Genomic DNA, 25954 nt, shown 5'->3' with positions numbered 1-25954 from the left:
ATATATCCTCTGGCCTGTTGATGTTGATGTGTTGATGTTCTCCGTATCCATAGCTAGAATGATTTTGCAGTGCATGGTGATCGAACAGGTTTCCTGTTATATTCATCAGAGGTGTAGGGAGGGTGAAGTCTGTGAATCCCAAAAATAGTAATTATACAGATGATTAACAAAACATGCACACGACATAATACATATCTTGGTTTTTGTGGTGAATATGAATGAAAAAACTGTTTTGATAATGGTTTTCATACACATACCTTGTCCATAATGTAGAGGACTATGGGATATTAATTGACGAGGTAAGGGAGGAGGATGGTAAATGTGATCAGCATAACATACCAATACCAATTGACATACCTTTGTATGCCTCCTCATCTGTATACCTACAGACACAAAAGTGAGCAGTTGTGTGTCAGTTTGGCAGTTATGTTCCTGCAAGAACCCCCACCAACTAAGGAGGTTCCTCGATGAACCCCACCTCCTATGGGGTTCTTGGAAGAACCTTTTGGGGGCCATTTTCAGTGCCAAGAACCCTAAGGTTCTTCAAAGAACTTTGAGGATCTTAGAAGAACCCTTGTTGAACCCCTAATTTTTAAGAGTGTAGTTTTGACCGGGGCCCATAGGGCTCTGGTCAAACGCAGTGCACTATATAGGGAATAGGGTGACATTTGGGAGACATCCATGGACAAGAGAGCGCACACAGAAGCTGACACACCCCTCAGATATACACACCTTCCTTAAATTCACACTGGACTAAAATACATCAACTACCTACCACATTAACCTCCGTTTGTGCAAGCCCTCTTCTTCATATTGCCTAGTTTAGATTTTGCAAGAGGTCAAACTTCTCGATGATTTTGGCAAGGATCCGGTTCTTATGTATGATAGGATAAATGGCTACCTCCATTGGGTTATTGTCCAGCCTTGATTTGAGTACCGGATCTTTGATGGCTGACTATATTCCAACCATGTAATCATAGACATCCTTCTACACGTGCCCTGCTGCACAGACATACCTACAGTACCTTGTTTTCTCCCATGCCTATTGACAACCCTAGTGTGTATAACGTTTAATAAGCAAATTAAATTCACCTTGCACTCCAGCTTTTCCTCCAACCTCTATGTAGTGTTAATTAGGCTGAGTATGGCCCTCTAGATTAGTGCTAGCTGTGATGTGTGGGACTACAGGATGGTATGTACCCACTGCTGTCAAATGCATTATTCAGGAAGTTTCTAATTTTCTCTCTTAACTTAATTTGAGGTGAAATGCTGTGCTGTCGTTTGATGTCGGAGTGAAAATGTCAGAAAGGAATGGGTGTGTATTGGACTTGTTGTGTGATGTAGTTTTGAAATGTATGTTTTTCAGATGAATTGATGATGGCGTAGATGCTGGTATTGTATTTTAGAAGTTAGATTTTAGATTGTCAAGTAGTTAATCTGATATGATTAGGAATATTTATGAACTGAACTTGTGTAACTGAGCCAACTAATTAAAACATTCACATAAGTAAGTAGCTAGATTGCCAATGGACTGCAGCCATGATCTTTGTACATATATATCATATTTTGAAAGTTTTCAATATCATGAAAGACGGGTTTGATGCTTAAGATGATCCACACCTTATGCATTTATCCTTTGTTTCACAAATGTCAGTAAGTGTAACATTTTAGTGACCTATGAGGGACATGGTAGTCAAGTACACTACGACCTCTCCTGCTACTTAAAGGTGCATTACGTTTATTCCAAATTCACTATTGGTTCTCGTTATTGGAAGTTGAAAGTGTAAACAAGAGCAATAGTTCACATCTCTGAAAATAATTTAAATTGGTTTATGTAAAGATAAGAAAGTAGTAAGGTAATTTGGTTATTTCTAAGTCTTGTATTCATCCAAAATAATTGTAATGAGTAATACAATGTTAAATGGCAACTTTAACTGGAAGAGAAATGATCTATTATCGATCCTTTTAAATTTTATCTGAAAATCAGAAGTTATGCCTAATTTGGTCGAAGCTATAGTGCAAACCTGCTGTACTAGTTTTATTTTCCTTAATCCTCAGTTTGTTTGTGCATTTGTTGTTTTGCTGAATGATGTTATTTGTTTTGTTTTCATTTGCTAACATGTTTTTGTTCAACAGTGTTAAAGTAATTTTAAAATATTTTGTCTTTTTTTTATGCTGATAATGCACAGCAGGCAGTTTTTAATTTGTTCAGTTCATTTTCTAGTATTAGTAAAATGTTTGTTAAAACACTGATAAAACATTACTCCTTGTTCTATGTCTTACACAGAGGTGTGGAGGAGTGTCATCTCATCTGGCCTCTATTGATCTGGATCAACCTTTAGGACTAACATGAATTGAAATGTCAGTGCTTGTATTAGTTGAACCACTTATGGTGAATGAATATGGTTTTGCTGGTGGATATGGTGCTTGAGTAGCGCCACTACAAGGTCTAATGCATATATATATATTATCTGTACGCATTATATTAACTCTGTACCTTAGACCATGTACCCTACTTAAAACCTTGTGCACTTATTATCCCAATTGTACCCTATCTTGCATTTTTTAGACTTGCATTTCCAAATAAAAATCACAAGATAAGAGAAATATTTTACGTTTACTATTTTGAGACTCACTTCTGGGAAGGAAATTATCTCAATTCACATTTGAGTAGTTATTTTGTAGTACACATTTTATCCATGGCCAGCAAAGGATTTGCTTGTTTTACAATGTGCAGCTCTCTCTATGTCCCACATGGTGGCAGCACAGCGCTTATACCAATTCAGCTGCATAACATCCATATTCACTTGCTTAAAAAAAGGAGTAAAGAGGAACTAGAAAAGGTGGACTAAAGCAATATATTCCTGGAAGATCAGCTGACTAACTCGCATTAACAGTATGATAGAGGCATTTAGTCCTACTGTATCTATTGAATATAAATGCCACATACTATACATTTTTCAGTCAGATTTTAAGGAATCAGGACTGGAAAAAATATTGAGGAAATTCTCTCAGACACGTGTACTTTATGCGACGGTTTCCCTGACACAGATCAAGCTTAGTCCTGGACTAAAAAGCATGCTTAATGGAGAATCTCCACTGAAAGTGCTTTTTAATCCAGGTCTAGGCTTAATCTGTGTCCGGAAAACCTGAATCTATGAGTATTAAGTCCTTTTCATGCCTATAATGTAAGTCTATTGATCCCCTTGTTGGGTCCCATGACAGCAGACTCTGGGTAATAATACACAAGAGACCATTTTGTTACATGCATTACTTTACCAATTCAAATAAATGGCAAATCCTTTTGAGTAAGCACTAACAAGTTTATTAACAATGGGAACATAACCTGAGTATCCCTAATGCCCTAGTCTATCCCTCCATGATTGCTACCACCATAGTATGTTCTACATTGATTTTATGGTTATCTCGATAGGGGACTGATATTGACATATTGAATAAACAATCTTCCGATTCGTTGCACCATAGCTCATGCAAATGTTCAACACCCGCCCCTAGATGGGCTGTTTTAAGTGTAACCAAATTACATGAGGGTGTTTTAATAGGCTACGTATACGACTTGGCCGGGTGGTGTACCTGCATACAGGCCGGGCGGGGCCTATCCCCTGGGGCGTAGTAGGAACATTTATGTAAGTAAAATGTGCCTAGTAAGGACTTTGGGTCCTCAGAGTTTCCGGTGCGCAGACAGCAGTGTGGTTTAGACACCTCGCTGGTCCACAAACTGGGTGTGTGTTTTTGTGTGTGTGTGTGGTTCGGACACCTTGCTGGTCCCAATCATCCCCATCCTGTCAGTGTGCTCTCCTGAGGGCCCACTGCCAGTCCATGTCCCAAATGGCACCCAATTCCCTATTTAGTGCACTACTTTTGACCAGGGCTTATAGGGCTTTGGTCAAAAGTAGTGCACTAAATAAGGAATAAGGTACCTTTTGGGATCAGCCTGTTCCCTACCCTGTGATGCATGTCCATATGCCAGGTTTATTAACTTGGAGGAGTGGAGGAGCTGTGGAGATTCACACCAACAGGGACGACCATCTGGCCCATACAGATATTTTATGTGGTTGTGTGTGTGTCATGTAATGTACAATGCCTTTTCAAAGATATAAGTAAGGAATACAATATGCATCCTACAATATCTTAAAATTATGGATTATATATTATATTAGAGATCTGATTACATGGCTGTTTAAAAACCCCTAGTCTATCTAATTAGCATCATTTAAAAAATCCCATAAAAATCCATCTGTTTAAACTAGAGGTATCTGAAATATATTTTTTTTTTACATGGGCTGAGTCTCAATCCACCACATCTGCCGATATCGGCCTTCTGCATCTGTGGTGGAAGGTGGAACAGAGGTGTTTGTCAGACCAGGAGACATCACGAAAATTGGTCTTCTCAAGAAAATGTCTGTAGCTTCCAAACAATTTGGCCTAGAAACTAATATGACTCCTCTATGGAAAGAGGAGATTCTCATGACTCTACAACCCCCACTCGTCTGAAGTCGGTACCGCCGATCTGCCAACTTCTGTCTGTACCGTCCGAACAGTTTGGGCTACACACTATTATGACCCCAACATCGAAAGGTGAGACTCTCACGAACACGTACATGTCGGTTGTTTTGCTCTAGGACGCCCACAAGCCTCACAAAACTCATCAGAGTTTTAAAAATGTATGGAAGTATACTGTATATGGAAGTACAGTGCCTTGCAAAAGTATTCATCCCCCTTGGCATTTTTCCTATTTTGTTGCATTACAACCTGTCACGGTTTCGGCCGAGGCGGCCCCTCCTCCTTGTTCGGGCAGGTTTCGGCGGTCGTCGTCTCCGGAGTACTAGCTGCCACCGTTCTATGTTTCTTGTTTGATTGGTTTTGTCTGTTTGTCACACCTGTTTTGTGTTATGTCTCATTAAGCACCCTATTTAGTTCCTTGTTGTTAGTTAGGTGTTGTGTGTAATTGTTTCCTTGTCGTGTTGCTGCGCTACCTATTTTGGTGCGCTATTTTGTAGCTTGCCTCCTTGTTGTTTTTAGGAGAGATTTACGCACATGTTTAGTGCGCCCGTTTGCTTACGCCTGTGCGCGCTTTTCTCGCCTCCGGGCTGTTCTTGGATTATTTTGTGTGATCTACTAAAGTCTTTGTTTGGACTTAACTTCTGCGTCCTGCGCCTGATTCCACACCACACCTACCTACAGCAACTCATGACAGAATTACACACCACATATGGAATCAGCAGGAGCACCCACCGACATCATGGAGGAGCGTCTTCGTGGTCAAGAGGATCGAATCAACCAGATCGGGCACGCCTTGGACCGCGTCATGAACACCCTCCATCGATGGGAGACAAGCGGGGTACCCACACCCCCACCTATCGCACCATCACCATCGGACAGCCCGCCCGTCCAACTACCGGAACCCAGTGGGATTCGGCTCTCGCTCCCGAGGGCGTACGACGGCACCGCTGCCGGGTGTCAGGGGTTCCTATTACAAGTGGAGCTCTACCTTGCCACCATACACCCGGCGCCCTCGGGATAAGAGAGTGTTTCCGCCCTCATCTCCTGTCTCACCGGCAAGGCGTTGGAGTGGGCCAACGCCGAATGGAGGGGAATAGACGCCGCCACAGTCACCTATGCAGAGTTCTCCCGCCGCTTCCGTGCTGTCTTCGACCATCCACCAGAGGGGAAGGCGGCGGGGGAGCGTCTATTCTACCTCCGACAGGGGATGAGGAGCGCTCAAGAGTTTGCGCTGGAGTTCCGGACTCTGGCGGCAGATGCAGGGTGGAATGAGAGGGCCCTCATAGACCACTTTAGATGTAGCCTTCGGGAGGACGTCCGCAGAGAGTTAGCGTGCAGGGATACTACACTAACATTTGACCAGTTGGTGGACATGGCCATTCGACTGGACACCATGCTCGCGACCCGCGGACGTCCCAGGTGGGGGCCTCCCATTCCACCCTCCAGCGCCTCCGAGCCGAGCCCGATGGAGCTTGGAGGTACTGGCGCTAGAGGGAGGAGAGGTAGGAGCCCGAGGGGGGCAGTCTCCTGCACCAACTGTGACCGCGGAGGGCACACCGCGGCTAGGTGCTGGGGAGGGTTCCCTGGTGAAGGAGATGGCAGGTCACACATTGGGGAGTCCTCCCAGGTGAGTAGGCGCCCTACTTACCCAGAGCTTTCTGTCGTACACATTACATTACCTGTTTGTTTCCCACAGGTTGCACCTTGTTCCCAGCATAAGGCGCTAGTCGATTCAGGCACAGCTGGGAATTTTGTAGATCGTAAATTCTGTGTTAAGTTAGGGATTCCCCTCCTTCCAGTCGATAAGCCCTTCCCTGTACATGCCTTAGATAGTCGTCCGTTAGGATCTGGGTTGATTAGGGAGGTCACGGCGCCACTTAGGATGATGACGCAGGGGGGTCATGAGGAGACGATTCAACTCTATCTGATCGACTCTCCTGCGTATCCGGTGGTACTGGGGCTTCCCTGGTTGATTACCCATGATCCTACGATTTCGTGGCGAGAGAAGGCTCTTAAAGGGTGGTCTGCTCAGTGTGAGGGGCTATGTCTGGGTGTTTCCGTAGGGGCGACCTCGGTGGAGAGCCCGAACCAGATGCCAGCACTGCACATTCCGCCTGAGTATGAGGATTTGGCACTCGTGTTTAGTAAGACCAGAGCGGCACGGTTGCCGCCTCATAGACAGGGGGATTGTGCGATAGACCTCCAGATAGGAGCTGCGCTCCCGCGGAGCCATGTGTATCCTTTGTCACAGGAGGAGAAAAGGGCAATGGAGACTTACATTGCCGAGTCTCTGAGACAGGGATACATACGGCCTTCCACTTCTCCCGCGTCCTCGAGCTTCTTTTTTGTGAAGAAAAAGGATGGAGGTTTGCGTCCGTGTATTGATTACCGCGGTCTCAATCAGGTGACTGTGAAATATAGTTATCCACTCCCGCTGATTGCGACCATGACGGAGTCATTACACGGGGCACGGTTCTTCACAAAATTGGACCTCAGGAGCGCATATAACTTGGTGCGCATTAGGGAGGGCGATGAGTGGAAGACAGCATTTAGTACTACCTCCGGCCATTACGAGTATCTCGTCATGCCATATGGGTTAATGAATGCTCCATCAGTCTTCCAATCGTTTGTAGATGAGATTTTCCGGGACATGCAGGCGCAGGGAGTAGTGGTGTACATAGATGATATTCTCGTGTACAGTTCTACTCGGGCCGAGCATGTAGCCCTGGTGCGCAGGGTATTGAGGAGACTGTTGGAGCATGACCTGTATGTCAAAGCCGAGAAATGTCTGTTCTTTCAGGAGTCAGTTTCCTTTTTGGGTTACCAGTTGTCTGCGTCAGGGGTGAGAATGGAGGTGGACCGAGTGTCTGCCGTGCGTAATTGGCAAACCCCAACTACAGTTAAAGAGGTGCAGCGGTTCTTGGGTTTTGCGAATTACTACCGGAGGTTTATCCGGGGTTTTGGACAGGTGGCAGCTCCCATAACGTCTCTTCTGAAGGGGGGTCCGGTGCGCTTGCAGTGGTCGGCTGAGGCGGACAGGGCCTTTGGGAGACTGAAGGACCTGTTTACCTCGGCTCCGGTGCTGGCGCACCCGGATCCCGCTTTACCCTTCCAAGTAGAGGTGGACGCGTCTGAGGCCGGTATCGGGGCAGTTCTTTCACAACGGTCCGGCACACCACCTAAGCTCCGCCCCTGTGCTTTTTATTCTAAGAAGCTCAGTCCGGCGGAGCGGAATTATGACGTAGGGGACAGGGAGCTGTTAGCCGTAGTACAGGCCCTAAAGGTGTGGAGGCATTGGCTTGAGGGGGCTCAACACCTTTTCCTCATTCTGACCGACCACCGTAACCTGGAATACATTCGGGCAGCTAGGAGACTGAATCCTCGCCAGGCTCGATGGACTATGTTTCTCGCCCGGTTTGTGTTCAAGATCACTTACATCCCTGGGTCCCAGAACGGTAAGGCAGATGCCCTGTCTCGGCGATATGACACGGAGGAGAGGTCCGTTGAGCCCACTCCCATACTACCGAAGTCTTGTCTGGTTGCACCGGTGGTATGGGAGGTCGATGCCGAGATCGAGCGGGCGTTACGCACCGACCCAAGTCCTCCCCAGTGTCCTGTGGGTCGGACGTACGTTCCGCTCGAGGTACGCGATCGCCTCATTTATTGGGCTCATACGTCCCCCTCCTCTGGACATCCAGGTATCGGCCGGACAGTTCACTGCCTTAGCACTAAGTACTGGTGGCCAACGTTAGCCAGGGATGTGAGGGTTTATGTCTCCTCCTGCTCAGTGTGTGCCCAGTGTAAGGCGCCCAGACACTTGCCCAGGGGTAAATTACAACCCCTGCCCGTTCCACAACGACCCTGGTCTCACCTCTCGGTGGATTTTGTTACCGACCTTCCCTCCTCACAAGGGAATACCACCATCCTGGTCGTTGTGGATCGGTTCTCGAAGGCCTGTCGTCTCCTTCCCATGCCGGGTCTTCCTACTGCCCTACAGACCGCTGAGGCTCTATTTACTCACGTCTTCCGGCATTACGGGGTACCCGAGGATATAGTGTCCGATCGAGGCCCCCAGTTTACCTCCAGAGTCTGGAGAGCCTTTATGGAACGGTTGGGGGTCTCGGTGAGCCTTACCTCGGGTTACCACCCGGAGAGTAATGGGCAGGTCGAACGAGTCAACCAGGATGTGGGTAGGTTTCTGAGGTCATATTGTCAGGGCCGGCCGGAGGAGTGGGCGAGATATGTGCCCTGGGCCGAGATGGCACAGAACTCTCTCCGCCACTCCTCCACTAGACTAACCCCTTTCCAGTGTGTGTTAGGGTACCAGCCGGTTCTGGCACCTTGGCATGAGAGCCAGATCGAGGCCCCTGCTGTGGATGAGTGGGTGCGGCGCTCGGAGGAGACGTGGAACGCTGCACACGTCCATCTGCAGCGAGCCATCCGTCGACAGAAGACGAGCGCCGACCTACACCGCAGTGAGGGGCCAGTGTACGCACCTGGAGATCGAGTCTGGCTCTCAACCAGAAACCTGCCCCTCCGCCTGCCCTGCCGGAAGCTGGGTCGGCGGTTTGTGGGGCCTTTTAAAGTCCTGAGGAGATTGAACGAGGTGTGTTACAGGTTACAACTGCCCATTGATTACAAGAATATTAACCCCTCGTTCCATGTGTCTCTCCTCAGGCCGGTGGTAGCTGGTCCACTCCAGGACTTTGAGATTGAGGAGACTCCTCCGCCCCCGTTGGACATCGAGGGGGCTCCGGCGTACACTGTTCGGACCATCCTGGATTCGAGACGCCGGATGGGGGGTCTCCAATATCTCGTGGAGTGGGAGGGGTACGGTCCGGAGGAGCGGTGCTGGGTGCCGAGGAGGGACATTCTGGATCCGTCCCTGCTGACCGAATTCCATCGTGGTCATCCTACGCGCCCTGCTCCGCGTCCTCCTGGTCGTCCCCGAGGCCGGGGGCGGCGCACGGCTGGAGCCGCGCGTCAAGGGGGGGGTACTGTCACGGTTTCGGCCGAGGCGGCCCCTCCTCCTTGTTCGGGCAGGTTTCGGCGGTCGTCGTCTCCGGAGTACTAGCTGCCACCGTTCTATGTTTCTTGTTTGATTGGTTTTGTCTGTTTGTCACACCTGTTTTGTGTTATGTCTCATTAAGCACCCTATTTAGTTCCTTGTTGTTAGTTAGGTGTTGTGTGTAATTGTTTCCTTGTCGTGTTGCTGCGCTACCTATTTTGGTGCGCTATTTTGTAGCTTGCCTCCTTGTTGTTTTTAGGAGAGATTTACGCACATGTTTAGTGCGCCCGTTTGCTTACGCCTGTGCGCGCTTTTCTCGCCTCCGGGCTGTTCTTGGATTATTTTGTGTGATCTACTAAAGTCTTTGTTTGGACTTAACTTCTGCGTCCTGCGCCTGATTCCACACCACACCTACCTACAGCAACTCATGACACAACCTGTAATTTAAATGGATTTTTATTTGGATTTCATGTAATGGGCATACAGAAAATAGTCCAAATTGGTGAAGTGAAATGAAAAAAATAACTAGTTTCAAAAAATTATAAAAAAATCTAAAATGGAAAAGTGGTGCGTGCATATGTATTCAGCCCCTTTGCTATGAAGCCCCTAAATAAGATCTGGTGCAACCAATTACCTTCAGAAGTCACATAATTAGTTAAATAAAGTCCACCTGTGTGCAATCTAAGTGTCACATGTTCTGTTACATGATCTCAGTATATACAGCCATGGTCAAAAGTTTTGAGAATGAAACAAAAACTAATTTTCACAAAGTCTGCTGCCTCAGTTTTGATGATGGCAATTTGCATATACTCCAGAATGTCATGAAGAGTGATCAGATGAATTGCACTTAATTGCATAGTCCCTATTTGCCATGAAAATGAACTTAATCCCCCAAAAATATTTCCACTGCATTTCAGCCCTGCCACAAAAGGACCAGCTGCCATTATGTCAGTGATTATTTCGTTAACACAGGTGAGAGTGTTGACGAGGACAAGGCTGGAGATCACTCTGTCATGCTGATTGAGTTAGAATAACAGACTGGAAGCTTTAAAAGGAGGGTGGTGCTTGAAATCATTGTTCTTCCTCTGTTAACCATGGTTACCTGCAAGGAAATATGTGCCGTCATCATTGCTTTGCACAAAAAGGGCTTCACAGGCAAGGATATTGCTGCTAGTAAGATTGCACCTAAATCAACCATTTATCGGATCATCAAGAACTTCAAGGAGAGAGGTTCAATTGTTGTGAAGAAGGCGTCACGGCGCCCAAGAAAGTCCAGCAAGCACCAGGACCGTCTCCTAAAGTTGATTCAGCTGCGGGATCAGGGCACCACCAGTGCAGAGCTTGCTCAGGAATGGCAGCAGGCAGGTGTGAGTGCATCTGCACGCACAGTGAGGCGGAGACATTTGGAGGATGGCCTGGTGTCAAGAAGGGCAGCAAAGAAGCCACTTCTCTCCAGGAAAAACATCAGGGACAGACGGATATTCTGCAAAAGGCACAGGGATTGGACTGCTGAGGACTGGGGTAAAGTCATTTTCTCTGATGAATCCCCTTTCCGATTGTTTGGGGCATCCGGAAAACACCTTGTCCGAAGAAGACAAGGTTTGCGCTACCATCAGTCCTGTGTCATGCCAACAGTAAAGCATCCTGAGACCATTCATGTGTGGGGTTGCTTCTCAGCCAAGGGAGTGGGCTCACTCACAATTTTGCCTAAGAACACAGCCATGAATAAAGAATGGTACCAACACATCCTCCGAGAGCAACTTCTCCCAACCATCCAAGAACAGTTTGGTGATGACCAATGCCTTTTCCAGCATGATGGAGCACCTTGCCATAAGGCAAAAGTGATAACTAAGTGGCTCAGGGAACAAAACATCGACATTTTGGGTCCATGGCCAGGAAACTCCCCACACCTTAATCCCATTGAGAACTTGTGGTCGATCCTCAAGAGGCGGGTGGACAAACAAAAACCCACAAATTCTGACAAACTCCAAGCATTGATTATGCAAGAATGGGCTGCCATCAGTCAGGATGTGGTCCAGAAGTTAATTGACAGCATGCCAGGGCGGATTGCAGAGGTCTTGAAAAAGAAGGGTAAACACTGCAAATATTGACTCTTTGCATAAACGTAATGTAATTGTCAATAAAAGCCTTTGACACTTATGGAATGGTTGTAATTACAGTGGGGGAAAAAAGTATTTAGTCAGCCACCAATTGTGCAAGTTCTCCCACTTAAAAAGATGAGAGAGGCCTGTAATTTTCATCATAGGTACACGTCAACTATGACAGACAAATTGAGATTTTTTTTCCAGAAAATCACATTGTAGGATTTTTAATGAATTTATTTGCAAATTATGGTGGAAAATAAGTATTTGGTCACCTACAAACAAGCAAGATTTCTGGCTCTCACAGACCTGTAACTTCTTCTTTAAGAGGCTCCTCTGTCCTCCACTCGTTACCTGTATTAATGGCACCTGTTTGAACTTGTTATCAGTATAAAAGACACCTGTCCACAACCTCAAACAGTCACACTCCAAACTCCACTATGGCCAAGACCAAAGAGCTGTCAAAGGACACCAGAAACAAAATTGTAGACCTGCACCAGGCTGGGAAGACTGAATCTGCAATAGGTAAGCAGCTTGGTTTGAAGAAATCAACTGTGGGAGCAATTATTAGGAAATGGAAGACATACAAGACCACTGATAATCTCCCTCGATCTGGGGCTCCACGCAAGATCTCACCCCGCGGGGTCAAAATGATCACAAGAACGGTGAGCAAAAATCCCAGAACCACACGGGGGGACCTAGTGAATGACCTGCAGAGAGCTGGGACCAAAGTAACAAAGCCTACCATCAGTAACACACTACGCCGCCAGGGACTCAAATCCTGCAGTGCAAGACGTGTCCCCCTGCTTAAGCCAGGCCCGTCTGAAGATTGCTAGAGTGCATTTGGATGATCCAGAAGAGGATTGGGAGAATGTCATATGGTCAGATGAAACCAAAATGTAACTTTTTGGTAAAAACTCAACTCGTCGTGTTTGGAGGACAAAGAATGCTGAGTTGCATCCAAAGAACACCATACCTACTGTGAAGCATGGGGGTGGAAACATCATGCTTTGGGGCTGTTTTTCTGCAAAGGGACCAGGACGACTGATCCGTGTAAAGGAAAGAATGAATGGGGCCATGTATCGTGAGATTTTGAGTGAAAACCTCCTTCCATCAGCAAGGGCATTGAAGATGAAACGTGGCTGGGTCTTTCAGCATGACAATGATCCCAAACACACCGCCCGGGCAATGAAGGAGTGGCTTCGTAAGAAGCATTTCAAGGTCCTGGAGTGGCCTAGCCAGTCTCCAGATCTCAACCCCATAGAAAATCTTTGGAGGGAGTTGAAAATCCGTGTTGCCCAGCGACAGCCCCAAAACATCACTGTTCTAGAGGAGATCTGCATGGAGGAATGGGTCAAAATACCAACAGTGTGTGAAAACCTTGTGAAGACTTACAGAAAACGTTTGACCTGTGTCATTGCCAACAAAGGGTATATAACAAAGTATTGAGTAACTTTTGTTATTGACCAAATACTTATTTTCCACCATAATTTGCAAATAAATTCATAAAAAATCCTACAATGTGATTTTCTGGATTTTTTTTCTCATTTTGTCTGTCATAGTTGACGTGTACCTATGATGAAAATTACAGGCCTCTCTCATCTTTTTAAGTGGGAGAACTTGCACAATTGGTGGCTGACTAAATATATTTTTTCCCCACTGTATACTTCAGTATACCATAGTAACATCTGACAAAAATATATCATAACACTGAAGCAGCAAACTTTTTGAAGACTAATATGTGTGTCATTCTCAAAACCTTTGACCACGACTGTACAGTTGAAGTCGAAAGTTTACATACACCTTAGCCAAATACATTTAAACTCTGTTTTTCACAATTCCTGACATTTAATCCTAGTAAAATGTCCCTGTTTTAGGTCAGTTAGGATCACCACTTTATTTTAAGAATGTGAAATGTCAGAATAATAGTAGAGAGAATGATTTATTTCAGCTTTTATTTCTTTCATCACATTCCCAGTGGGTCAGACATTTACATACACTCAATTAGTATTTGGTAGCATTGCCTTTAAATTGTTTAACTTGGGTCAAATGTTTCGGGTAACCTTCCACAAGCTTCCCACAATAAGTTGGGTGAATTTTTGCCCATTCCTCCTGACAGAGCTGGTGTAGCTGAGTCAGGTTTGTAGGCCTCCTTGCTCGCAAATGCTTTTTCAGTTCTGCCACACATTTTCTATAGGATTGAGGTCAGGGCTTTGTGATGACCACTCCAATACCTTGACTTTGTTGTCCTTAAGCCATTTTGCCACAACTTTGGAAGTATGCTTGAGGTCATTGTCCATTTGGAAGACCCATTTGCGACCAAGCTTTAACTTCCTGACTGATGTCTTGAGATGTTGCTTCAATATATCCACATAATTTTCCTTCCTCATGATGCCATCTATTTTGTGAAGTGCACCAGTCCCTCCTGCAGCAAAGCACCCCCACAGCATGATGCTGCCACCCCAGTGCTTCACGGTTGGGATGGTGTTCTTCGGCTTGCAAGCATCCCCCTTTTTCCTCCAAACATAACGATGGTCATTATGGCCAAACAGTCCTATTTTTGTTTCATCAGACCAGAGGACATTTCTCCAAAAAGTACGATCTTTGTCCCCATGTGCAGTTGCAAAACGTAGTCTGTCTTTTTTAATGGCGGTTTTGGAGCAGTGGCTTCTTCCTTGCTGAGCGGCCTTTAAAGTTATGTCGATATAGGACTTGTTTTAATGTGGATATAGATACTTTTGTACCTGTTTCCTCCAGCATCTTCACAAGGTCCTTTGCTGTTGTTCTGGGATTGATTTGCACTTTTCGCACCAAAGTACGTTTGTCTCTAAAGCCATGACATCATTTTCTGGAATTTTCCAAGCTGTTTAAAGGCACAGTGAACTTAGTGTATGTAAACTTCTGACCCACTGGAATTGTGATACAGTGAAATTATCTGTTTGTAAACAATTGTTGGAAAAATTACTTGTGTCATGCACAAAGTAGATGTCCTAACCGACTTGCCAAAACCATAGTTTGTTAACAAGAAATGTGTGGAGTGGTTGAAAAACGAGTTTTAATGACTCCAACCTAAGTGTATGTAAACTTCCGACTTCAACTGTATACACCTGTTCTGAAAGGCCCCAGAGTCTGCAACACCACTAAGCAAGGGGCACCACCAAGCAAGCGGCACCATGAAGACCAAGGAGCTCTCCAAACAGGTCAGGGACAAAGTTGTGGAGAAGTACAGATCAGGGTTGGGTTATAAAAAAATATCCGAAACGTTGAACATCCCACAGAGCACCATTCAATCTATTATTAAAAAATTGAAAGAATATGGTACCACAACAAACCTGCCAAGAGAGGGCCGCCCACCAAAACTCACGGACCAGGCAAGGAAGCATTAATCAGAGAGGCAACAAAGAGACCAAAGATAACCCTGAAGGAGCAAAAAAGCTCCACAGTGGAGATTGGAGTATCTGTCCATAGGACCACTTTAAGCCGTACACTCCACAGAGCAGGGCTTTACAGAAGAGTGGCCAGAAAAAAGCCATTGCTTAAAGAAAACAATAAGCAAACACGTTTGGTGTTCTTCAAAAGGCATGTGGGTGTCACGACTTCCGTCGAGGCTGCCTCCCCTCCTTGTTCGGGCAGGTTCCGGCGTTCGTCGTCACCGGCTTACTAGCCACTGCCGCTCCATATATCATCATTCCATTTGTCTTGTCTTGTCAATTACACACACCTGGTTCATATCCCCTCATTAGTCAGTGTATAAGTGTTCCCTCTGGCCCCTTGTCCTTGTGGGTGATTGTTATTTGTGAGTTGAGTGTAGCTCGGTTGAGCTACCTGTACCTTGTATTTCTGGGGCTATTGTTCCCTGTGTGCCTGTATTTTGTTGACGCTACCCAGTGTAACTGTTTTCTACGGAATAAACTCTGTATTTAGTGATTTACCCTCCTGCGCCTGACTCCTTCAAATCACACTCTCACAGTGGGAGACTCCCCAAACATATCTGGTCAGATTAGACTAAAATTGAGCTTTTTGGCCATCAAGGAAAACGCTATGTCTGGCGCAAACCCAACACCTCTCATCACCCCGAGAACACCATCCATGTTTTTCATCGGCAGGGACTGGGAAACTGGTCAGAATTGAAGGAATGATGGATGGCGCTAAATACAGGGAAGTTCTTGAGGGAAACCTGTTTCAGTCTTCCAGAGATTTGAGACTGGGACGAGGTTCACCTGCCAGCAGGACAATGACCCTAACCATACTGCTAAAGAAACACTTGAGTGGTTTAAGGGGAAACATTTACATGTCTTGGAATGGCTTAGGCAAAGCCCAGACCTCAATCCAATTGAGAATCTGTGGTATGACTTAAAGATTGCTGTACACCAGCGGAACCCATCCAACTTGAAGGAGCTGGAGCAGTTTTGCCTTGAAGAATGGGCAAAGATCCCAGTGGCTAGACATGCCAAGCTTATAGAGACATACCCCAAGAGACTTGCAGCTGTAATTGCTGCAAAAGGTGGATCTACAAAGTATTGACTTTGGGGGGTGAATAGTTATACACGCTCAAGTTCATTTTTTTGGTCTAATTTCTTGTTTGTTTCACAACAAAACATATTTTGCATCTTCAAAGTGGTAGGCATGTTGTGTAAATCAAATGATACAAACCCCCCAAAAATCTATTTTAATTCCAGGTTGTAAGGCAACAAAATAGGAAAAATACCAAGGAGGTTGAATACTTTTGCAAGCCACTGTCCTTTAGTTCCAAAAATAAGGGGTTAAATATTAGTAATTAAATGAAATTTAAAAAATCCTGATCTATCTTATATCTCTCATATTCTGATTAATTTTTTGACTATCTGTTTTCCCATGTATGGATATGTTATTCAACGCGTTTCTATGGGCTAATAGCAGTACGACGAAATTCAATGTTTAATCAAATAATACAACATTTAAAACGTGATACTTACAGGGATCCTAAAACTCTAAATCAAATCGCTAAATGATCCTTTGTATGACCTTCTTAAAACAATTGCATATGTTAGCTTAGTAGAAACCCAGCTCCGGGCCCTTAGACCTTAGGGGTAATCTTTTTTTCATAATTGAACGTTACATTGCAACCACAGGTCATCAATACCCACATAGAATGTTGTTTGGAAAAAGTAACTGATATTTCTCTATTATACTGAGCTCTTCACATAACAGGAGAAAGGGAAAATGTTGTCAATAAAACCATAGAAATAGAATGACAAGAATGCAATTCTGACTATTTCTATGGATGCAACCATGAGACAAGACAATGATGTGTCTGGATATAGATGTACATTCCTCTCACTGTAACGGTGCAGCCAGGGCCAACAGGAGGGGAAATCATTGTCATCCGTTCAGTAAGAGGAGAGAAACAGGTCAGTGAGCCTATCAATAATGTAACAGACCGACTGGTGGGTGGGTGGATGCATGTTGTTAGTGCTCATAAAGAGAAAAAAGCCCTGCCCTGCTACGTCTGAAACTGGCAGTATGGGAGATGATATACTGTTGTTATCATAATTCCTCCATTACAGTAAGAATGGTGGTGGGTGTATGTTAGGGCTCATAAAGACAGCCCTGCCCTGCTATGCCTAGCAGCATGGGAGAGAGTAAGGATATCTTGTGATCACATTATTCTATTACAGTATGAATCACATCCCATACACTCATTAGTAAGAATGATCATGTCGGGGCAGGTGGTGAGAGTGGGGGTGGGGCAGGATGTTCATGAGTCACTGAAACTACTCCTCAGATTACCATAAGGGGTTTTCGTGTAGGAATACAGATAGCAAATATGACCGTTTATGGGGACTTCACATAATAGCCTACCCATGGCACTGCATCTCAAACCAAGTTCCATGTCGAAAATTCCACAGGTACAGAGTATGTGTGAAAAATCAATTCCGATCAATCTAAGAGTAGACTGGGTTCTGTGCAGGGTAGCAGGGCATTGCTATGGGTTCAGAATGCTGAGTGTGGGGGCTGGCTAGTGGTCAAGGAACAGCCAATAATTCAGTGTGTGTGTGTGTGTCTATTTATGTGTGATTAAACTGACCTTACAACCCCAGCGTGTGATATAACCTAATTACCTTGTCGGGTGCACTCTGCGAAATGGCCCCGAGATAATTCCCTCTCAACAAGGAAGGAGCATGGACTTTCTCAGTGGTTTCTCCGTCACCATGACACTAGGAATTTCATGGACCTTATAGTAAACTAGTGATTGCTGGTGTATTAATCCATGCTTGACTTGGGCAGGAGCTCACCGGAGCTGAGTACCGGAACCTTACATGTTCTACTCCTTGAGCTCCTGTTCCTCTTATAGAATATTAGCTCAAAAGTATTGTGGAGTTCCTGCACCTAAATATAAACAGTACCGGCACCCAAAATGAGTACCGGCACCTATTTCAGTCCAAGTCAAGCACTGATAGTGTCCTGATCGAAATAGACAGAGACCCCATAGATCAAATGTTGTTGATAATGTGGAGTGTAGAAACAGGTCAAAGAAAGAAAGAAAGAAAGAAAGAAAGAAAGAAAGAAAGAAAGAAAGAAAGAAAGAAAGAAAGAAAGAAAGAAAGAAAGAAAGAAAGAAAGAAAGAAAGAAAGAAAGAAAGAGATGCTCAGTCGTCATCATGTCTACCGGGCGTGTAGTGCATGTGGCACTGTGACAGTACACGTCAATAGGCGAGATCTCACCTTGGACAGCGACAGCGTCGTCTGTCAATACAACAGCCGAACGGAATCTGCCCTCCTCATCCCTAACTACAGGGCTCCAGAGAGGGTGCATCCATATCATACAGCGGAGACAGACTAATGACTGTAGAAAAGAAAAGGAGAAAATTATACCATTGTCATGCAGTTTTTCATTCCAGTAGGCTAGTATTCATTCCGGAAGTAGGTGCTGCGTTGGTTCACTATCAAAGTCGACCATTTCGAGGAGGAATCAGGCAGCACGAGCAGGCAGTAGGCTATCATCATCAACATCTGAGAGGTTAGGCTACAATATCAATGGCATTAGGCTACCGCTGTAATTGCCCTCTCGGATGTGTAGACTTCTCCATCCGTCTGTAATTAGAAGATTGCAGCAACTGTTGTTTTGAATTCTGGTCTGTTATTCGCAAATTTAGGTGCACCATATTTTCTACGCAAAGCTAGAAGACAGAAGAGAAATGCTGATATCGAATGAAGATGGGATGTATCGCTGTTTTGAGTGGATGTATTTACAGATATATTTAACATGCAAGTTCACTGGATTGTAAATTGGATCCACTCTGTGTGGACGTCGGGTGGAATGGGGTGGACCATTCTTGATGGATCAATCCAAAACATATCAGAGGAGGAATAGAATAGAAAAGAAGAATCATGATCTGACGGTTGGGATGCTACTAAGGATAATTAAAAAGACGATATAATCACACGTCTACATCTAACTTCCATTATATCGTCTGTCTGCACCCTTTTGGATTATGCTTCTTGACAACAGTCCCAGATATGACTGTGGGAATGGAAATGGAATGTTTTTTTTTTTTTACACCTCTTTCTATTTTATGTCTCTCCATTGCTCACTCTTCCACTAGTCCACTCTGGCATGTCTTCTGCTTTGTGTAGCAAACATACATTTTTGCTGCAAACCCCAAATGCAATGTGCTAAATGACTAAAATGTAAATGTAATGTGTATAATTTAGATCGATAGTGCAGGCAATGGACGATATAGGCCTATCACGTATTTGTGGTGGTAGGGGTGGAGGAAGAATCTAGCTTGACAGCACTCGCAGAGTTGTTTGGTAATGAATATTGAGAGAGTGTATCGAGCCGCTCAAGCGGAAAATCTCTCATCTGCATTGTCTTAGAAACACATGCCATCAGAGAGACAACAACCAAGACATGGTCCTTTATTTCTTACCATTTGACAGCACATTTACAGTACAAGTTTTTTAAGCTCATCAGTGATGCTATTCAGAAAATGTTTAGGTAAAATCCCCTAAGTCATAGCATATGCAGCACAATAATTGGCTAAAGATAACAGGCGTATTATAATAATAATAATAATAATAATAATAATAATAATAATAATATTAATAATAATAATAACCCTTCTCCTAAATCAAAGGCATATCTTCTCTTTTCTAGAGACCACCTTATTTTCAAATAGGTTTCATTCCCTTCTGAATAATTCATGTAGCCAAACATGTTCAAATATAGGATCCGCATGTTTTTCAACGAACTGAAAGTACTGGTTTTTATGCGAGACGTTTCGAGACAGCCCGATAGATCCGACGCAGAGAGGCCGTCCAGCATGCGGGGTCTTGGGATGGGCGGCTGCGGCTGGCCTCCCTTTGTGGACTGCTCCTCCCGGGATGACGAGGAGGAATATTACGGGACGGATCCTCGGCCTCGGAGCCTGGGCTTTGAGGAGAAGGACCCCAAACTGCAAGTGGGCCTGGATGCCGTGTCGCTCACAAGCACTGCAAGCAGCCTGCGCTGTCGTATCTGCTTCCAAGGCCCAGAGCAGGTACTGTCCCATATAGATACATACGCCTTCACGTTGTCCAGCTTTTCGCGCCACAACACAACACCGCTCAATTGGACCATTAGGCAATAGCCCTACGCTGTCCATGGTTCTGAGTGTTAGTGCGCATGTAGGACTATAGAAAACCTATATGGCTACATTTTGACCAGTTTCGATTTGTTGTGTTTACAAATTGATTTGGTTGAGAAAATACTGACAATTATAAATTTTCTTTGAGTACTCTATAGCCTACAACAATGTGGATTATAGCTTGACTGATGTCATGGTCCACGTGTGAACGTGAATAATAATTGGCCCAGGCTTGTTTGTGGGCCTATGAGCCAAGGAATGTATAGGCATGCAGAACAATGAACAGATCTTTGGTCCTCAGCCAAAACTTGACACAACAGATGTGCAGAACCTGTACAGCCTGGCTAAGCTTGTTAACCATGGCCTTGAGATAATGAGATATGGTGTAAGTGCCACTGGAGCACAGATGGAAATCACCACTTAATCACTTTGTAAGATTTTATGTTTGTCATAGTGTTATTACAGTATACAGTAGGTGCTACTTCATAGCATCTGTAAACTCAATGGGAGCTATGCAGAAATGAAAAACTATGAAAAGGAACAGAAATGTTGATCAGTTACCTGGCTCTGACCAGTTGTTCCACATGGTTTGGATCTCAGGCTAGTTTACCGGGCCTTCAGTGAATAGACTATGAGGCAAAGGTAAACACACACATTCAGAATATATTTTAATAGTAATTTAAAAGCAGCATCAATCTTCTTTAGATTGACATGATATTAACTTCTCTTTCAGCACTGCTTCCCTGCACCACTTCAACTTAATGATTACTTAGAAGATGAGCTATTATCTTAGACCCAGCCACTTTGTAATTTAATAGTTATTTCATTATTCAAGTGGGTCACAACAGGGGACAGTCATGTCCCTGTCAGTTGGGCAATTACTTCTACAAATATAATAACCTTGCTCTGTGGGACGCATGAAATATGATTCATAATTAAACAGCCTGTCAGAACCGTCAGGAGAGGAGGACTCCATGGCATGGCAATGGCATGTGCACCCATGATGGGTGCCATGATGGGTGGTCTGGGGTCTGAGGAGATTTAATAATAATAATAATAATAATAATAATAATAATAATATTATATGCCATTTAGCAGACGCCTTTATCCAAAGCGACATACATTTGCCCTTTCTAGTGATTCTATATATGTGTGCTCCATCATCAACCTTTCCACTAGACATGGTCTAGCTTCAGAATAGGCTGTGCCAGAGCCTCATATTTGGAATGTTAGCCAAATATGAGGCTCTGGGCAGTGCCAGGCAGCATTTGCGTCAGACTGGATGTGTGCCTGGATGGATGTGTGGGTGGACACATTGGATTACTTTTAACTGGCTTGACATTTTGCTGTACAACAAATGTTTGTTTATGTTTTTATTCATTTCCTCATATACTGCTGACCTTCTCTGTGTAATCTTTATAAAGTCAGCTCAGTCATTGATGTGACATGTGGCTCCTCTCCCCCACTCAAATCGGTATGTTATTAGTCAATGAAAGTATCTCGTAATACCAAGGTTTAACAAGAAAACCTGGTGAAAATAAATGTTAAAAATAGTGTAATTGTAATACCCCTGTCAAAAAACATGCAACTAGTTATTTAGGGAGAAATACACATGGGTTAAATGAGTCACTCTCTACCAACTGAACCAAAATGAGAACATATTTTCTCCATTTGTGCTTAAAAATAATTTAAGCACAACTCCCTCCAGCCAAAGCTTACACCAATCTAATGGTTTTAAATCCATGACGGGAGTGTGCAAGTGGGAGAAGTCTCTGAATGCAGCCTGAGTTCCATCACATCTAACTAGATGGGATGTTTGCTGTAGGTACTGCAAGCAATGAATAGGAAACTCCATTCAGAGGAATTACTAGGCTACTTTTTAACTTCAGCCCTTTTAGATGTGTATAATTAGACACATACATAACTGTAAACAGAATTCTACAATGCTCAACATTCTCTCTATTCCTCAAGAGTCAATCTGCTGAACGTTCTTCCCATCCCACCCATCCAGTTGAGAAGGGCAATGTTTGCTGTAGGTGCTGCAGTAGGGCCTGTATTGATTGAGTTCACTGAGAGTCTGTCTCTACACCCAAATGGCAACCCATCCCCTATATAGTGCACTACTTTTGACACAAGCCCCATGGGCCCTAGTCAAAAGTAGTGCAACCTAAAGGGAATAGGTTGCCATTTGGGACGTGTTTTGTGTGAACGGTAGGGGTTGAATGGCTCACCTCCTGTTCACCTGCCTGCCCTTCAAATCTCTGTGCATCCCTGCCGATGTTGCCGGGCCCTAATTGGCTCGTTCTGGCCAATAGGCCAGCATCAAGCTGGGCACATGCATTGATCTACTAATGATTCCTAGACATGCATCATTTTAGCATTGAGTAATATAGTAGCCTCGACATTTAGCTACAGTACTGACGTTTTCACCACTTTTGATTTTCCATTTACTAAGGTGGAAATTGTGGAAGAGAAGGAAGACACTAATTAATAATGAATAGGTCATTCATAGTTGCTTTCCGACAGTTTCAAAATCTACAATAAGTGGGAGGATTGTGATGTTGTGTTAAGGTACCCCACAACCTGTGTGGGCCCACCCATTGTCTTTTTACTGAGTGTGCCAGACAGACATACACCAAACCAGTAGCTTTGGAGAGACATTGAGGGCTATCTATAATCCAATATTGTTTCTTATTCCAAAATATTTCCAATTCAGAAATAACCCATAGTGTGTAATGCCACAGAACATTAACTTGAACGAGAACGTTTATTCTAGTCATTCTAATTGTACGGTTGGACTCTTCTCTCTCCTGCAGGGAGAGCTGCTGAGCCCGTGTCGCTGTAAGGGCTCTGTGCGCTGCACCCACCAGCCCTGCCTCATCCGCTGGATCAGCGAGAGAGGCTCCTGGAGCTGTGAGCTCTGCTACTTCAAGTACCATGTCCTGGCCATCAGCACCAAGAACCCACTGCAGGTATGTCTCGTCACTCCGTCCAACCCCTCATCCCCTAGGACTTATGCTCTGGCCAGAATCAGACCCTAGCCCTTAGGTACTTCATGCAATACAATACACTACTAGCTCCACCTTGCCCACTTTGGTGATTTTCCTCATATTACTTATACCTATCCAATCTTTTCTGATTTACACAAGTGTCTAGGGAGTAGGGTTCTGTCTCATTCACTCCAGTCATATGTGCATTGTGTACTAGGTCTACTCTCATCTTCCAAATCAGTGAAGGTTCTTCTATTATCCACAGCACACAGATCTTATCTCACAGGCAGTTTTCTGCTGATGCATCAATTTGAAACCATGCACAATACCGCTATCAGAGTATTATGCAGTGCTCTGCTCTGGTGCACCAGTCTAGGCGTTACAGTTACTCACTTTGCTAGAACAAATCTTGGGCACTCGCAATGATGAAAGTGTGAAAACTGGACTGCACCATATTGTGCTGACACATTTTCCTGTTGCGTCACTAAATCTGCACCAGAAATGGCATCCTATTCTTTGGGTCAGAGCCCATGAGGCCAAAAGTAGTGCACTAAATAGTGAATAGGGTACCATTTTACTGTCTCTTTCTTAATGTCCCTTTCTTGGCCCTCGTGTCTGTTCTGTTCAGTGGCAGGCCATCTCCCTGACGGTGATCGAGAAGGTTCAGATAGCTGCCATCATCCTGGGCTCCCTGTTCCTCATCGCCAGCATCTCCTGGCTCATCTGGTCGTCCCTCAGCCCCTCGGCCAAGTGGCAGCGCCAGGACCTGCTCTTCCAGATCTGCTATGGGATGTACGGCTTCATGGACATCGTGTGCATAGGTGAGGATAAATCACAGAAGATACACACACACACACACATACATTAGCATGCACACACACGTGTAGGCGCGCACACACACACACACACTGTGAAGCTTTGTAGATTCTACCTGGTAAAAATTGTGCATTGCCAGACTCAAAACAGATGGTGCTGCTTACGTATCTGCACTGTGTGGTTATGCCAAATGTAGGTAGGTAATCTGTTAGCACTATAGTAAGTTGCTTTGTATGATAGATTTTGAGTATGATAAATACTCCAAGTATTTCATGCCTTAAAGATCATTTAATATCTTGCCTCTTCCTATCTCTGTAAAATCATCTCTCTCTTCCTAGGCCTTATAATCCACGAGGGCTCATCAGTATACCGAATATTCAAGCGATGGCAGGCCGTCAATCAACAATGGAAAGTATTGAACTATATAAAAGCCAATGACTTGGGGGACCCGTTGAGTAGCAGTAAGGGTGGGGGTCGGGGCTCACGGAGTAACCCCCATGGCTTGGGTAGTGGCAGCAGCAGGAGACCGAGCCGGAGGTTCAGGACTATTCTGGACCACCACTGTGGCTACACCATCCTGCATATTCTGAGCCAGCTACGGCCACACAACCCACGCATCGGCTCCTCGGCCAACCGGGAGGTGGTGATGAGGGTGACAACGGTATGAAACTGAGCGTGGAAGGGGTGGAAGGAAGGACTAAAGCAGGGTATTGGGCTTTTTTTCGGTCTGGTCGGTTCTTTCAAGATTCTGTCAACTCCATTGAGGAACTCGATTTCAGTACCCAGCCCAAGGAAGGACACGTACAGACAAGACAATGTCTGGCCCTGCAGCCAAGCTACTATGATATTGTAACAACCCTTGCCTTGGTAGGCTCATTACGATCCCTCCCAAGTGGGTTAATCCTACTGGAGCAGCGGTTATGAGTTTGTCTATGGGCTGGGAGACCCGGGTTCGAGACAATGTGTTGGATGTTTGGAAATGTCCTGAAACAGCAACAGACCGCACGTACTGAACTATGAGGATCTTTCCAGGAGTTTGTTAAAAAAGAGATGCACATGATTTGTAATAATTGAAGAATGGTTATTATAATCTATGTAAAACATGCAAACTGTCCAACAGGCTTTATAACAACGCAATCCAAGGGGACAATGGATATTTTTCGGTCCGAATTCAGGATGCACAAAGAAATGCATGTTGTGTCTTTTTTTCACCTGTGTTTTTTTTGGTATGGTTTCTTTTTTACTCATTTCGATTTTTATATGGGAGTATGATTTAAGGAGATACCTGAAACTCCTTATGCCACGGCAAGCATTTTCAATCAACTCTAAATAATAATAATAATAATAGTTCCGCAGTTCTGAAATATTGTTGTAGCTAATGATGATTGGGCTACAGACAGGAGAACAAAGAATACATCATATTACAACATACATCAAAGCTATCATATGAAAACTGCCCTTATTACTGTAAACAACCCAGGGATCAAGGGATAGTCTACAAAATGAAAATCATTAATTTATTAAGATTCAAATGACTCCTAGTCCTATCTTCTCTGCAATAAAGACATCTGTACATTTCACGGTGAATTTTGCATGGGTATATCATTTTTTATGCTGCATAATTATCACACAACATTTAAGCACTTATACAAATTTGCTCTATTCAGAATGGTGCTTGTCAGAATAAACACTTTTTATTCATCTGGTTTTATTGCACCAAACAGTTTATTTTTATTTTTTTTATCTGACTAATGGCAGTGTGTTATTTCAGCTAAAACAGAGATGACCGACTTGCTGCTGTGTGTTGATGATTCAGATTTGATAACAAGTAAACCATTGGATTAAAGATGGAGATCTGACGATCTCTTATTATTCACTGTCTCACTCCTGTGTCTTTGTTTTTCT

General features: G+C 44.4%; 1 protein-coding gene across 1 annotated transcript; it reads left to right on the top strand.

Moving 5' to 3' along the window:
* Positions 1–19832: 19832 nt before the first annotated feature.
* Positions 19833–25930, top strand: LOC311149665 (E3 ubiquitin-protein ligase MARCHF9-like; the record flags this gene model as incomplete). The annotated part of the gene is made up of 4 exons (XM_084186865.1): positions 19833–20156; positions 23060–23215; positions 23862–24054; positions 24388–25930. The coding sequence occupies 4 exons, from the start codon at positions 19833–19835 to the stop codon at positions 24714–24716; spliced, it is 1002 nt and encodes a 333-aa protein (XP_084042991.1). The 3' UTR covers positions 24717–25930.
* Positions 25931–25954: the final 24 nt, after the last annotated feature.

This window comes from Coregonus lavaretus (assembly GCF_964263955.1).
Source record: "Coregonus lavaretus genome assembly, chromosome: 22".
NCBI lineage: Eukaryota > Metazoa > Chordata > Actinopteri > Salmoniformes > Salmonidae > Coregonus > Coregonus lavaretus.
This window is presented reverse-complemented; position numbering and strand designations above follow the sequence as displayed.